At 37.0% G+C, this 16251-nt stretch overlaps 1 protein-coding gene across 1 annotated transcript in view; it reads left to right on the top strand.

Moving 5' to 3' along the window:
- The window catches only part of SUSD1 (sushi domain containing 1), a 312394-nt gene that overhangs the window by 80821 nt on the left and 215322 nt on the right, over positions 1-16251 (top strand). Inside the window, exon 4 of the mRNA XM_044679157.1 lies at positions 5817-5996. Coding sequence (XP_044535092.1) covers positions 5817-5996 — 180 coding nt within the window. The remainder of the gene's footprint in view (positions 1-5816; positions 5997-16251) is intronic.

Raw genomic sequence — 16251 nt, 5'->3', positions numbered from 1 at the left:
GGTGGTTAAGGAAGGGAGGGAAGGAGGGCAGAAAAAGAAAGAGGGGGAAGAAAGAGAGAGAGAGAGAGAGAGAGAGAGAGAGAGAGAGAGAGAGAGAGAAAGAGAGAGAGAGATTGATTTGTTGTGGCAATTGATTGATTGTTCTGTCATTTGAGTAATGTCTGATTCTTTGTGACTCCATTTTTGGGTTTTCCTGCCAAAGATATTGGAGTGATTTGCCATTTCCTTCTCCAGCTCATTTTATAGATGAGGAAACTGAGGCTCACAGGATTAAGCAACTTGCTTAGGGTCCCATAGCTAAGTGTCTGAAACCAGATTTGAACTCAGGAAGATGAGTCTTCCTCAATCTAGGCCTGGCCCTCTATTCACTATGCTACTTTGCGGGTCCCTAGTTTAAAGCTATCTTCCCAATTAGAATGTGAGAGCCAGAACCCCAAATGACTTGCTTATAAACTAATAAGTGGCTAAGCTGAGGCTCAAACCTAGGTCTCCTGACCCCAATTCTTCTCCCTCCACATTATCTTTGTGTTGCAAGTAGCAGAGAATGTCAGAGCTGGAACCTTAGAGATGATCACGAGGGGTAAAGCACCTCACTTTATAGATGAGGAAGCTAAGACCCATAAAAGTGAAGTTCCATGGTGAGTCATTGTAAATGGGAATGGGAGTGTCCAAAACTGGATCTTCTATTTTCAATGCTCTTCTTAAAAAACAACAACAACAACAAAAAACTCAATAAAACAATCCTTATTTTCTCTCTTAGAATCCATTGGTTCCAAGACAGAAAAGTGGTTGAGGCAAGGCAATGGAGGTTAAGCGACTTGCCCAGGGTCACACAGCTAGAATGTGTCTCAGACCACATTTGAACCCAGGACCTCCATCTCTAGACCTGGCTCTTTATCCACTGAACCACCCAGCTTCCGCTTCAGTGCTCTTTCCACTGATTTCAGTCTTCCATGATTTGACACAGAGCACATAAAGCCAGGAACTGAATCTCTTGGCACTCATCTCTTTCCATAATTTCACTGGGAGGAGCCCTTTCTCAGAAGCACCATTCATGTTGGAAAGAGCTTAGAGAAAACATGGATTTTGCTTATGGGAATGGCTTCTTGTCAAGCAGAACAGATGCTTGCAAGACAGGTTTCCTAATGGGCCACTTATTTTATTTTAATTAAGGAAAACATTTTGTTGATGCCTATTTTGTTTTGTTGTTTTTTATAAGATAACAATTTCCCAATATATCTTTCCCAAGAAAACCCTTTATTGTAACAAAGAAGAATAATTAAGCAAAAATAACCAACAGAATGGCTGTTTGATGTATGCAATATTCTGCACCTGTAGCAATTCCATTTCTTTACCCCAAATAGGAATATGTGTTTCAACATCTGGAATAATCCCTTAACTTGAATGAATAATTATAATAATAATAACAATAAAACCCACTTACTTTCTGCTTAATCTGTGCTAAGTGCTGGAGGTAGTGGTTGGGAGGGATGTCTTGCTAATCAATATATACTTAATAAGCACCTAGAAACATCTAGAAGTCCCAGCAATGGTGGAGAGAGTCATGAGAAAAATGATTATCATTGCTGCTGGAAAGGGCTGTCAATGATGATTTATTTATTGCTCTCATTGCAATAGGTAGGGGAAAAAAAAGGGAAGGGGTGGGAGGGCTAGGGACTAACATAGTCTGACTAGATTTTATGGACTCCCACTAATCAGGAAATGCAATTATTTTTATTTTATTCATTTATTTATTTATTCATACATGCATGCATGCATTCATTCATCTGCCTATTAATTATTCAGTAGCTTACCCATATATATATATACATATATATATATATGGAAACATTAACAATCTGGGATTAAATTCACATGAAATTCACATGAATTTAACACCAGTATTTTTCATAATTTTCTGTTTATGGGCAGGGGTTGTCATTCCTCTAAATTGTGTCTTTTAAAAAAACATTCAGGAGCTTATGGGGGTGGACCTGACTCTTTGAACACAACAGACAGGTGATTTTATGTCTTTTTTTCAACTCTTACTTTCTGTCTTAATAACAGCTCTAATTAAAAAAAAAATAAATGATAACATTTGTACAATTCAGTGCAATTGCTTATCGATTCTGGGAGGGGGGATGGAAGAGGGGAGGGGAAGAAAGTGAATCATGTAAACATGGAAAAATATTTTTAAAAATAAAGTTAATAACAACTTTAAGGTAGAGGGGCAAGGGCTAAGCAGCTGGGGTTAAGTGATTTGCCCAGGGTCACACAACTAGGAAATGTTTGAAGCTAGATTTGGACCAAAATCCTTCCCCAGATCAGGCACTCTAATCACTGTGCCACCTAGCTAGCTGTCCTGGTGACTTTATGCCTTACAAATAAACATCTGTCTTTTCCTTGCTTCCTTATTTCTACATTGGACTGGGATTACAAAGACCTGGATCCTAGTTTTAGCTCCATCACTTAACCAAATGACTTTCTTCAAAAGACAACTCTTTGGAGCCCCAGTTTTCCTTTCTGAAAAGTGGGAATACTTGATCTTCTTTACTCATCTATATTATAAGGCTCTGATGAAATAGTACTTGTGAAAGTTCTTTCTGTATTGGAAAGCCTTGTGCTGTGCAAAGTTTGTAATCTTTCTGGTAATCTTATTAATATTTGTAGTCTATGACAAGCCACACCAATTTTCAGCAGCTCATCCTTGCTTCTAAATTTCATCTGAAGGCAGGGAATATAATAATAATAATCATAATTATAGCCAGCATTTAAATAGCATTTTAAGATTTGCCAAAAGCTCTTTAGATATGTTATCTTATTTGGCCCTCACAATAACCCTGGGAAGTAAATGCTATTATTATCTCCATTTTACAGATGAGGAAACTGAGGCTGAGAGAGGTTAAGGGACTTTCCAAGACTCACGTAGCTTCACAGCTTTCAGGAAGTATTCACCCTCTTCTTCCCAGACCTCCCTTCCTCCCTTCACCACCCAGGGACCCAGAGACCTAAAGATCTAGGGACCAAAGTCCAAATCAGAGAGAGAGAACCTCAATGACCAACGGTCAGAGACCCAACCCCCAGATGGCTGTTAGGGGTATTTATACTCTCAGGCTAACCGACTTTTGCCCCTGACTCATGGCATCTGGGAACATTCCGATCTCTCCAATGGCCTCCCCTGTCAATCAAGGTGAGATCAACATTTCTTGGATTTGAATATAACATTGGACATCATTAACTGAAGGTGAACAGGCCCTGGGGATACATATTTTAATTTTTAATTAAAATTTGTAGTCACATAGTTTGATTTTTAAAATTTCTCTGATGTCAGGGGATTTCTTTGCCCTATTTCTTCAGGCTTTGGGCCTTTGGGCCCTTGTTAATATAGGGCAGTGGGGGGCATTTGTCTTATGCAAAACTATAGTAAAGTCTCAGTAGTTAATAGCCTTTGAGGGAAGAGAAGGCATTTTTTTTAATAGACAATATGGAGATAAGAGGTCTTTGGTCATTAGCTATAATTTGCAGAGTGGGATAATTTGTCGTTGCAAATAACTGAAATGACAACTGCATGTTTCTGTGGAAGGATTTGGAAAAATGGTCATCTTGTTCTGTATAGGGAATTCTATTTGGTCCTAGAGATAAAAGAGAGGGTAGCTAATAGGTAACAACTTGCAAAAGGCTTCCTACAGAAGAATTCTCTCCAGATAGTGTTCTGAAAGGGGAGAAGAGATGGGAGGCTGGTAATCAATTGAAAACAAAGAGGAGAGACCCCCATAAATAGCACTATTATTTGAATATTCTATTCCTTTCCATAATCAATACTATCTTTTGAATTTGACTTGAAATTTAAAGGTGGCAGACAGAATGGGCTGCTAAAATTGATGGAATCAGCAAGTCTCCCCTAGTGAGAATAAGGGGTAACCAATGGACAATCTGTGTGCTCTACTGATGCCCATATTATGTCAAAAGAACTGGAGGAATGCGTCCAGCACCTTGGGGCTGTGTGATCCTGTATGAGAGATTTACAATAGTAAGGAGATAGGAATTTGCAGAGATGAACTGTGATCTGCAGTGTTGGAAGGAGTCCCCATATTGAGGTCTATGGATCCAATAAGGAATCAATATAACAAAAAAGAAACTCAACTCCATGATTTAATGTAATGATTAAATTAATAACTTAATTGCTCATTCAGCCCTTGGGTTTGACACTGGATGGCTTGATGACTTAACTAATTCACAAGATTTGTCTCAGAAACCTTAAAGGTAAAAAAATCAACAATTTCATTAAAGACAATAACAACGAGGAGACAATATACCAATGTTTATGGAATGCAGGCAAAGGTGTACTTATGGGGAAATTTATATCTCTAAATGCTTACATCAATAAAATAGAGAAAGAGCAGATCAATGAATTGTGTATGCAACTAAAAAAGACCTAGAAAAAGGATATATTAAAGAATCCTTAGATGATGATGGCTAATGGGAATATTCAAAAGAATATGCTGTTGCCTTCAAAATCAGCTTCCCAAAGAAATATTATTTTTATGGTGACTGGATAGCTTCCAGGTAAACTACCTTTGAGCAATAAATACTTTGTTGGAGGTATAAGTTCTGGTGTATTTGTTTTCTTAAAAAAAAACAAATATGTGAATAAAATCAGTCTCATTACTTATATATCACATAGTCTCCCCCTATTTGATGAAAGCCTTTTTCTACAGTGACTAAAGAACCCAAAAGAAAAATAGGTAGAATCCTTTCCCTTACCCTAATTCTCTGGTCTAGTTTTATGAAATCCAAGTCATAATGTACAAGAGTACATGACAGAAATTATACCAAGGAATGTTTGCATAAAGATGTTAATAATTATTCCTCCTCACTCACTACAGTCTAGTCATGTTGGCTGTTCCTTCTACAGGACATTCATTTTCCCTCTCCATGACTTTTTTTTAAGTGCCAAGTTTATTTTATTTTTTTATTTTTACTAATTACATGTAATAAACTTCCACTCACGTTTTCCTAAATTATATGATCGAATTTATCTCCCTCTTCCCTTCCCTTCTCCCTCCCAGTGCTGGCAGATGATTCAATCAGCGTTATACATGGATTATCATGTAAAACATTGTTCATTTTTGTGAGTAATCTTGTAAAACCAAAACCCCAAAACATAAACCCAAACAAAAAAACAAACAAACAAAAAACCACATGCTTCAATCTGCATTCTGACTCCAATAGTTCTTTCTCTGGAGGTGGATAGCATTCTTTGTCCTTAGTCTCTCAGAATTATTCTTTTCCATACCTTTTTACAGGTCTTCCCTCAGGGTCTGGCATGCACTCTCTCTTACCATCATTTTCTAGAGTCCCTAGTTTTCCTTCAAAATGTAGCTCAGCCACCTATAAGAAACCTTCCCTGATCCTTATACTCCTAGCACCCTCCCCCAAATAACATTTTCTTTCCCCTCCTTTTTTATTTCTAATGTACTTATAGGTGCCCATGTTGTCTTTTTGAGCAGAAGTTTTTCTTGTTGGGAGTACAGGGACTCTTTTGTTTTGGTCATTGTATCCACAGTGCCCATATGCCTGGCATAGAGTAGACACTTAAGCACTTTCTGATTAATTGGTCGAAATCCAAATGAAATCCTTGACTTCTGAAAGGATATGCTTTCTAGAGGGGATCATTAAGCCTATTTCAGGTTGTGTCTTTATGTTTCTAATAGTCTCAGGTTTTATTTTCTTCCTTCTGCTTTATATTCTCCTTCCCCCACAAATTCACTTCCCACTCCAGTCCTTTTTCCCCCCTTCTTTTCTTTCTACTGCAGTTGTGGACTGTGGGATTCTTCCTTCATTCCCAAATGCCTATCCAACTCTTCAGAGCAACACCACATATGGAAGTCGAGTTGTGTACAAATGCCAGAAGGGGTATGTGCCAGAGACCAGCAATCATGTTGTTTTTTGCAACGCCCAAGGACAATGGGAAGGCCCATCTCTCATTTGCAGAGGTAAAGGGAAAAGAATAAAAAAGAACCTTAAATAACAAAATAAGTCCTGCCAGAGCTAAGAATGGGAAGTCTATGTCACCAAGAGAGGGTTTTCTGGGCACAGGGTAGGGGAAATCTATATTTAACCTAGTGGCCTGATAATTCACTTCAGTTCCTGGCATGTCAGTTTTAGTGGGTCCTCTTGTGTTGGTCTGAATTGCATCTGGAAGCACCTTTCAGTTCCAGAAACATTTGTTATAAAAACTCACCTCTCTATGGCACTAGGAAGTTTAACCTACCTTAGTGGTAGTCAGTATCCATATTATTGTACTCATTTTGTAGATGAGAAAATTCAGGCAGACTTATGACTCAGTCTTGGAATCCTTTCCATTGCACCATTCTGAATAAATATGAGAGTTTATGGGGAGACAGTTAGGGGGTTCAGGGGATTGAGAGCTAGATCTGGAGAGAGGAGGCCCTGGATTCAGTGGGTTATTGTTGGACCCACATTGAGAAGGTCCATGGTCCAACCATGAATCTCTGTAACAAAGAAGAAACCCAAACTTGTGATTAAACTTAATAGTTAAATTAATAACAATAACAATGAATCATAGGCCAGGCTGTTTTGTTTTTTTAAGAGCACTGTGTTAAATTCTGTCCTCAAGAAATGTATACCTAGAAGAGTAAATTTATATTTCCTAGAAGGGAGATGAGACAAGTATACAGAAAACTGTAATACAAATTATAGCATAATAGTTAGCATTTATATAATAATACTTTTAGGTTTTGTAAGCACTCTACAAATATTATCTCATTTGATCCTCACAAATTATCGTGGGAGGTAGATATTATTATTAACCCTATTTTACCAAGGCAGACAGATATTAAGTGACCTGTCCAGGGTCACAAAACTAGTAAGTATCTGAGGCAGGATTTGAACCCAAGGCTTCCTTGACTCCAAGCCCACCTCTCTATCCATTGTATCACCTGCTATATTTCTCAGTTAGATCAACTCCCAGAAGGTATATGAACCATGGAAGCTCCTAGTAAACCTGGGTTCTTGAGCTATTCCAACTCCTACCACAGGGTTGCTGGGTTTTCTTCCCACCCTTTCCCTCTGGATTGTGTTTGTCCCACTTGTTTGGGAAGTTGAAGGGGAAGTTCTTAGTTTATTTTTTAGTCTTTTTTTCTGTTGCCCTTTGTTGAATATTACTTTTATTGCATTGTGGTCTGAAAAGGATGCATTTAATATTTCTGCTTTTCCACAATTGGTTGTGAGGTTTTTGTGCCCTATTATGTGGTAATTTTTTTGTGAAGGTGCTGTGTACTGCTGAGAAAAAAGGTATATTCCCTTTTATTTCCATTAAGTTTTCTTTGGAGGTCTATCATAGCAAACTTTTCTAAAGTTTTATCTATTTCCTCAACTTCTTCCTTATTTATTTTTTGGTTGGATTTATGTACTTCTGAAAGGGGAAGGTCGATGTCCCCCTCCAGTAATGTTTTTACTATTTCTTCCTGTGACTTGAGTAACTTCTCCTTTAAGAAACTGGATACCCTGCCATTTAATGCATATATGTTTAGTATTGATATGGTTTTATTGTTTCTGGTACCTTTTATTAAGATGTAATTTCCTTCTTTATCTCTTTTGATTAGATTAATTTTTAACTTTTGCTTTGTATGAGATCACAAATGCTCTCCTTTTTTTTTCCCTTTGGCTGAAGCATAATAAATTCTGTTCCAGCAAGGAGGAAGTGCTTAAGTTGTTATCATAATTAAGTTCTTGCGTTGGATTAGTGTTCTACACATGTTCTGTCTGCCAACATTACTAAATACTGACATGTTATATGAAAGTTAGAAAGAAAGGCTAAAAATTTTTCATTGTTTGAAGACCATCTATTATAATTTAATGCATCCTACTTTTAAAAAGTTCAGAGAAGAGAATTATAAATGTCTTTAAATTAATGACTTGAAGAGTGGTTTTAAGGTCTTAGGATTGTAGATTTAGTTGGAAGGGATGTCTGAGATCATCTAATATAGTTCCTTTATTTTATAAATGAGGAAATCGAGGTGAAACTTGTCTAAGATTACATAGGTTGTAATCAGAAGAACCGAGATTCAACTCAGGTGTTCAGATTCCAAATTTGGAATTCTTTCTACTGCATCATTCTGAATAAAGACAGTTCACCAGATCTGTTTGTTTCGTTTGGGGCAGGTGGGGGATAAAGTGAGAGGCAGCATTATCCCCAAGTATTTCCTATCTAAGGCACTATTCTAAACTTGTGCTTCCTCCCTCTCTTTTGGAGTATAGTTTCCTAGGGAACAAGTCCTTGGAATTTCTTTTATTCATATGTGAACAGGTACTCAAGCAATGCTGTTTTAAAACTAAGAAAGGAAGTATAGCAACTGGGAGCAGTGAACTAGAAGTCAGAAGAATTAGATTGTCCCAGCTCTGTTCCAAACTAACCTAATAAATTTTTCCCTGTCATTTAATCTGAGCCAACTAGGTGGAGTCATGAATAGAGTATTGGACTGGGAGTCAAGAAGACCTGAGTTTGATTCCTGCCTCAGATATTTATTTGCTATGTGATCTTGGGCAAGTCACTTAACCACAATTGCCTAGCCCTTACCTCTCTTCTGCCTTGGAACTAATACTTAGCATTAATTCTTAGACAGAAGTAAGGGTTTAAAAAAATTGAAGTAGGATAGCCCTTTGAAAATATTTTTCATTTTGTGTGTGTGTGTGTGTGTGTGTGTGTGTGTGTGTGTGTGTGTGTATTTGGTTTTTATGTAAGTCTTCTTTAACAACATGACCAAAATGGAATGTGCTTTGTGTGTATAACCTAGATCAAATTACTAATCTTCTTAGGGAACAGGGAGGGAAAGGATGGAGACTATTTGGATCTCAAAATTTTGGAAAATGTATATCAAAAATTATCACATGTGACTGAGTAAAAATATAATTTTTTAAAAAGAAAGAAAACGTGAATCTAGCCCTAATGAAGCCCCTTAGGTGCACTGATTGTGAGGGGATCAGAAATGCATTTGCTTGGGGAGGGGATGGTGAATGAAGAGAGAGCTAAACGTGGAAGCGACTGGTGCAGACGGCATTCAGCAGATCATCCCTAAGTGCCTAGTATGTGCAGAGCCAGTTTTTGTGCCAGACATTCCTATTAGATTATAAGATTTTGTACACTTGGTTCATTCCCATTCAATGGGGAGATATGGTGCAAACTGGACTTCTAGCCTTGAATTTGTTTTCCCTCTTTTATGCCAGTCCCACTGGGTGACCTAAGACTATTTCGAATCTCCCAACTCCAACCTACCTTGGCATTCATAGTATATACATTTAGAACTAGAAGGGTTCTTAGAAGTTAGTAAATTTAACCTCCTCATTTTACAGATAATTAACAGGAATTAAGAATTAGCATTTATAAGTCCAACCTCCTAATTTTACAAATAATTAATTAGAATTAAGAATTAAGAAAGAACGCTATCCACATCCAGAGAAAGAACTGTGGGAGTAGAAATGCAGAAGAAAAACATATGATTGATCACATGGTTCGATGGGTATATAATTGGTGATGTTGACTCTAAATGATCACTCTATTGCAAATATTAATAATATGGAAATAGGTTCTGAATGATGATACATGTAAAACCCGGTGGAATTGTTTGTTGGCTCCAGGAGGGAGGAGAGAAAGAATATGAATCATGTAACCATGGAAAAATATTCTAAATTAATTAATTAAAAAGTGAATGAGCATATAAAGATAAATAAAATAAAAATTTTAAATGAAAAAAGAATGAAGAATTAGCATTTATAAGTTCAACCTCCTCATCTTACAGATAATTAAAATGATTAAGAATTAGCATTTATAAGTTCAACCTCCTCATTTTAGAAATAATTATTAAGAATTAAGAATTAGCATTTATATAGCATTATGAAATTTGCTAAGTACTGTACATGTTAGTTCACATAACCTTCACAATATCCCTGTGAGATAGGTGCTATGGTTATTTCCATTTTGCAGATGACTAAACTGAGACCACGAGAGGTTAAATGACTTATGCAGGACCAGAGCTCTAGTAAGTGTCTGAGGCAAGATTCAAACTCAGATCTTCGCGACACGAAGTCCAGTTTTTTATCTTCCGTATCCCCTAGCTATCTCAGATAAGGAAACTCATTAAATGACTTGTCTATTCTCTCCTCAGAAACACACTTAACCTAAACACTCTTTTTCTTTTTTTCTTTTTAACCTTTACTTTCTGTCTTTGAATCCATTCTAAGTATTGATTCCAAGGCAGAAGAGCAGAAAGGACTAGGCAGTTGAGGTTAAGTGACTTTCCCAGGGTCATATAGGTAGGAAGTATCTGAGACTAGATTTGAACCCAGGACCTTCCATCTCCAGGTCTGGCTCTCTATCCACTGAGCTGCCCCTTCTTTGGCATTCTGAATAATGGGCTTGCAAAGGCAGAACCTGATTCCAGCTTAATGAAGTCTGAAATTGCTAACACATAAATCCTTCCAACTTGCCCTTCCCCTTGTTTGCCTCTCAAACTTATGAGCCAGCAGCTGTGGTCTGATTCATCAGTGTTAGCTGGGAAAAGAAAAAGTCACCAGTGTTTTGAGCTGGTATCAGAACAAAATGTTGCTCCTGGCAACCTAGAAGTGTTTGATTGCCACCCATGTGTTAGTAGAACCTGACACCATCTTTGCCTGGCTTGCATCTAAATCATCCTAATTGTGCTCTCTTCTGTTGCCATAGGAGTCACATTTCCTCCTTCCCCAGCCATAGGGTTATTGTTCAGTTTTCTGGGAGCCATCTCTCTTCCTCCTTAGCTTTGGCTTGTTTTTTCCTTCCTCTTTTTTATTCCTGCCATGGGACTCCTGTGGACATGAAAAACCTTTGCAATTTGCTTTACAAGTACAAAATGAGAGGGCCTCGCTTCCAAATGCTTAATATTGCTTCTGTCAACCTGGTAGTCTTTCTTGCCTTATTTACTACTTATTGTTTCTCCCTTATATGTATATATATGTATATATACATATATATATATTTTTTTCCTTTTCCAAAAATGAGATCTATGCTGGGATAATCTGAAATCTTTCAGCCTCTGTGGTCTTCTCTGGGAACAGACAGGTTTCACCAAAATAGAGGCAGAAGCTTCCCAGATTGACTCATGGGCTGTAAATGGGAAAATCTCCCTAGTGTGGGCTGAGGGAAAAGCATATTAAAGCTTTCCAGACTGGATAATTTTGTTTTTAATAATTGCAACTCACAGGCAGCAAGGTAGCACAGTGTTAGAGAATCAGGACCACTTGGGTTCAGATCTGGCCTCAGACACTTCCTACTTATGAAATCCTGGGAAAATCACTTAATCTCATACTTTTAGCTTGACATTAGCTATGTACTCATGGGCAAGTCTTGAACCTCATTTTTTCCCTTAAATTAAAAACAATTTTTTTTAAAATTTTACTTTTAAAATTTAAATTTTTAATATTTTTCCATAGTTACATGTTTCATGTTTTTTCCCTCTCCCCCAAACCCCTCCCCCCATAGCTGATGCACATTTCCACTGGGTTTTACATGTATCATTGATTAAGACCTATTTCCATATCATTGATAGTTGGACTAGAGTTATCGTTTAGTGTCTACATCCCCAATAATATCCCCATCAGGCTATGTGATCAAGCAGTTGTTTTTCTTCTGTGTTTCTCCTCCCACAGTTCTTCCTCTGAATGTGGCTAGTTTTCTTTCTCATAAGTCCTTCAGCCTTGCTCTGGGTTCTTGCATTGCTGCTAGTAGAGAAGTCCGTTATGTTTGATTGTACCACATTGTATCCGTCTCTGTTTACTATGTTCTCCTGGTTCTGCTCCTTTCACTCTGCATCAATTCCTGGAGGTCTTTCCAGTTCACATGGAATTCCTCCAGTTGTTTATACCTTTGAGCACAATAGTACTCCATCACCAACAGATACCACAATTTGTTCAGCCATTCTTCAATAGAAGGACATTCCCTCATTTTCCAATTTTTTGCCACCACAAAGTGCATGGCTATAAATATTCTTGTACAAGTCTTTTTCCTTATTATCTCTTTGGGGTATAAACCAAGCAGTGGTATGGCTGGATAATTCACAAAATTGCTGGGAGGGAAGTACTTTGTTCATTTCAAAAGGAGAAAGACTTGTCTTCTGGTTTCATTAGCATAGGGAATTGTCAGGTGAGAAAACTCCTACCAGCAAAAACTGACAATTTTTTGCAACTTAGAGAATTGCCTAATGCACAGAAGACTAAGTGACTCACTCAGGTTATAAAGAAAAGAACAAAAATGATTAAAATGGAGTTGAAACCCAAACTAAACCTGACCTTAACAGAGACCTTGATGAGTTCCAGTCTTCAGGGCTAGATGAATTCTATCTTGGTTGCTAAAAGAACTGGCAGATATGATTACTGAGTGTGCTTCCAGTGAATCTGGAGAAATCATGGAGAATAGAAAAGGTGCATTAGGACTGGAGAAGGATCAGTGTCCTGATTTTTTTAAAAAAAGAGGAAGAGATCAGGGTAAATTCTATAATCCATAAAGTTGAATTTGACTTCAATTTCTGGCCAAATTCAAGAATGTGTTGTTAAAGTTATGAGTGTTCTGTCAATAATATGGAAATAGGTCTTGATCAATGATATATGTAAAACCTAGTGGAATTGTGTGTCAGCTATGCGGGCGGGGGTTTGAGGAAGGGAAAGAACATATGAATCATGTAATCATGGGAAAATATTCTAAATTAAAAAAATAAAATAGTTATGAGTGTTGGTGAGCATTTAGACAAAAAAAAAACCTTATCAAAACAGGCCATATCTGATCATCTTTATTTCCTTTTTTCAGGATTTCTAGACTGGAAGATTAGGGGAATTCTGTAGGCATAGTACATCATAGTTTTTAAACAAACATTTAACAATGATAGTCAATACCATCTTTGTAGACAGATGGAGAGGTGTATACAGTTTGTCGGCATGGAAATGATTGAATCACTAAGCAAAAAGAAAAGGAAGGAAACAGACATTTAATAAGTGTGTTTCAGACACTGCTAAGTTATTTACAAATGTTTAATTTAACCCTGACAACAACCCTGGGAGGTAGGTGCTATATTTAATCCCATTATAGAGATGAAGAAGAGGAGAAAGGGGCAGCAGAGTGGCACAGTGGAAAGAGTGCTAGGTTTGGAGTCAGGAAGATTCATCTTCCTGAGTTCAAATCTGACTTCAGACATTTAATAGTTGTGTGACCCTGGGCAAGTCACTTATCCCTGTTTGCCTCAGTTTCCTCATCTGTCAAATGAGCTGAAGAAGGACATGGCAGATCATTCCAGGGTCTTTGCCGAGAAAACCTCAAATAGTATGCTAATTGTTTAGCACCAATGTAGAGGGCTCCAAAGATATATTCTTGATAATGAACTGTTTTTAATGTTCTTGTCAGTGAATTACATTAAATCTAAGTGGCATGCTAATCAACTGTGCAGAGAGCACAATGTTGAAAAGGACACCTAATAAATTGGATGACAGGATCCAAAAAGACATCAACAGGTTAGTGATTGTCCCAGGCTGATAAGATGATGTTTATGAGAGGTTAATGTAAAATCCTACACTTGGATTAAAAAATCAGCAATTCAAGCATGAGAAGGGAGAAGTTGTGGCTTGACAACAATTTTTGTAAAAAAAGATCTGGGAGTTTAATGTATGAGTCAGCAGTGTGAGATGACAGAGATGTCAATGTTAGGAAGCTTTAGGGGAGGTGCAGTGAATAGGAAGGGGGAAGAATTAATCCATCTGTGCTTTGCCCCATCAGATCACTTTGGGAGCATATTATCAGCCAGTCTCTGAAATTTTAGGAAGAACGTAGGCAAGCTAGAGGATATCCTTGGGAGGACAACTGAGATGTGGAGGGGACTCAAGACCACGCCATATGGGGATTGGTTAAAGGAACTGGGGATGTTTATCCTTGTGCCTATGATGTGCTTTTTAGTACTATCAGGAGTGTGTTGGGGCTATGTCAAACTGAGAGAATCAATTGTTAAATTTTCAGGGAGAGCATTTATTTATCCCTTAGAAATGGGTAAATTCTATAAGTCATGATTGTTTGGTTGATTGTTGATGTTTAATAATGTATATTAAATTTAAATTTGTAGAGGGTTTTTTCCTCAGAGATTTGGTTATTAGATATTTACTAGCATACCTCTAAATACTATAATAGGTACTATGGGAGATACAGAGATGATAATAACAATTATATATATATATACATATATATATATATCTTTTACAACTGCTTAATTTTATTAATTTTTAATACTTTATTTCCACCCAATTACATGCAAAAGCAATTTTTAACATTCTTTTAAAAAGTTTTGAGTTCCAAATTCTTTCCCTCCTTCTACCTCCCCTCCCCTCCATCCTTTTGAGACAGTAAGCAATCTGATACAGATTTTACATGTGCAATCATAGCAATCGTGTAAAATAGTTTTCCATATTAATCATTTTGTGGAAGAGATCTGGAACCAAAAAAATGAAGAAAGGAAGTGAAATATAGAATGTTTTGGTCTGCATTCATATGGTATCAGTTCTTCCTCTGTAGGTGGTGGGTTTTTTCATCATCAGTCTTTGGAATTGTCTAGGATCACACTGTATTGCAGAGAATAGCTAAGTCAATCACAGTTGTTCATCATACAATGTTACTGTTACTATTGTATAACTTCTTCTGGTGCTTCTTACTTCACTTTGCATCAGTTCATGTAAGTTTTTCAAAATTAGAAGAATAATATTAATATCAATTAAGGTTGTTTTTTTAAACCATTATTTAGCAGTTATAGGGCACCTTAAGTTTTGCCAAGCACTTTACATATTTTTTATTATTTGAAGAAGAAAGTGATCATAATAGTTTATGTTGATGTAATGTTTTAAAAGCAGAGATGTCAAATATTGCAGGCCAGTATTGTAGAATGCTGAACCAGATGAAAAAGTAATAATATTTGGCAAAATAAATAAAGATATAATAGAGTATAGATAATGTTAATATGTGTTTTTTTTTTAACCCTTAATTTCTGTGTATTGGTTCCTTGGTGAAGAGTGGTAAGGGTGGGCAATGGGGGTCAAGTGACTTGCCCAGGGTCACACAGCTGCGAAGTGTCTGAGGCCGGATTTGAACCTAGGACCTCCCGTCTCTAGGCCTGGCTCTCAATCCACTGAGCTACCCAGCTGCCCCCAATATGTGGTTTTTATAGTCATTTTGTGGCCTGCAGGGATCCTTATATATGGTTTGGTGGCTCCCATTCCCATTGGACTTTGATGCCATTGTTTAAAGGTTTGTAAAGTGCACAGTAGGTAGAATGATAGATTTGGAGCATGACCCTTGGCAAAGTCACTTAACCTCTCTCAGCCTCAATTTCCTCATATGTAAAGTGGAGATAATAATAGCACCTGCCTTCCAAGAGGATCACAGGAGATAAAATGTAAAACAAAAGCCACAAAACACAATGGTGTACAAATTTACTTTTAGACCTTCCATTCAATGGTTATTGGCTTCAAGTTTTAGTCTTGTATCATGCCCACTCTCCCTCGATGACTTCTGATAATAAAAGTTCTTGTGTAAAGCTAAAGATGCTAATTTCCTTAGAGAACAATGGTAGTGAGGCTGTTTAATTTATTTATCATGATTATGCACTTTGTAAGTACTTCCCTTTAGAAAGGTCTCCTTATTTCCCTGCTTGGTGATTTTTAATTATGTTGCACATTAGCAGCTTTTCCTTTTAGTTCCTTCTGTGGGATTGTTTGGCAATTAAGAAGTTCATAAAAAGAAAGTGTGAAAGCCAAATGGAATATTTAAGGGCAAAGTGGGAAGTTTTGTTTTTTTAGTAAATAAACTTTTTTTTTTGGAGGGAGGGAACAATGGAGGGTGGCTTTAGTGTTCTTTCTTTTGAGGGGCATAGTGGGTGGAGAAAAAAGAACTCTGGACTTGGGAGTCAGGAGAATCCTAGGATTTTTTGGGGATATTTCAATTCTTTATTTTCATTTATATTATTTTACCTCGCAATGATTTCAAGACAGTTAGAAATAAACAGCTGAATCTGATACTGATAAGAGTAGATCTATAATTTTATATGATTTTGGGGTTTAGAATCTATATAGCATTTGATCTATTGAACCCTAATAATATTATAAAGTATGCAGAAAAAAGTTAGAACATACTCTAATTAGATTGCCAATTCTAATTCTTTTCTGTCTTCT

Source organism: Gracilinanus agilis, chromosome 1 (assembly GCF_016433145.1).
Source record: "Gracilinanus agilis isolate LMUSP501 chromosome 1, AgileGrace, whole genome shotgun sequence".
NCBI classification, from domain to species: domain Eukaryota; kingdom Metazoa; phylum Chordata; class Mammalia; order Didelphimorphia; family Didelphidae; genus Gracilinanus; species Gracilinanus agilis.
This window is presented reverse-complemented; position numbering and strand designations above follow the sequence as displayed.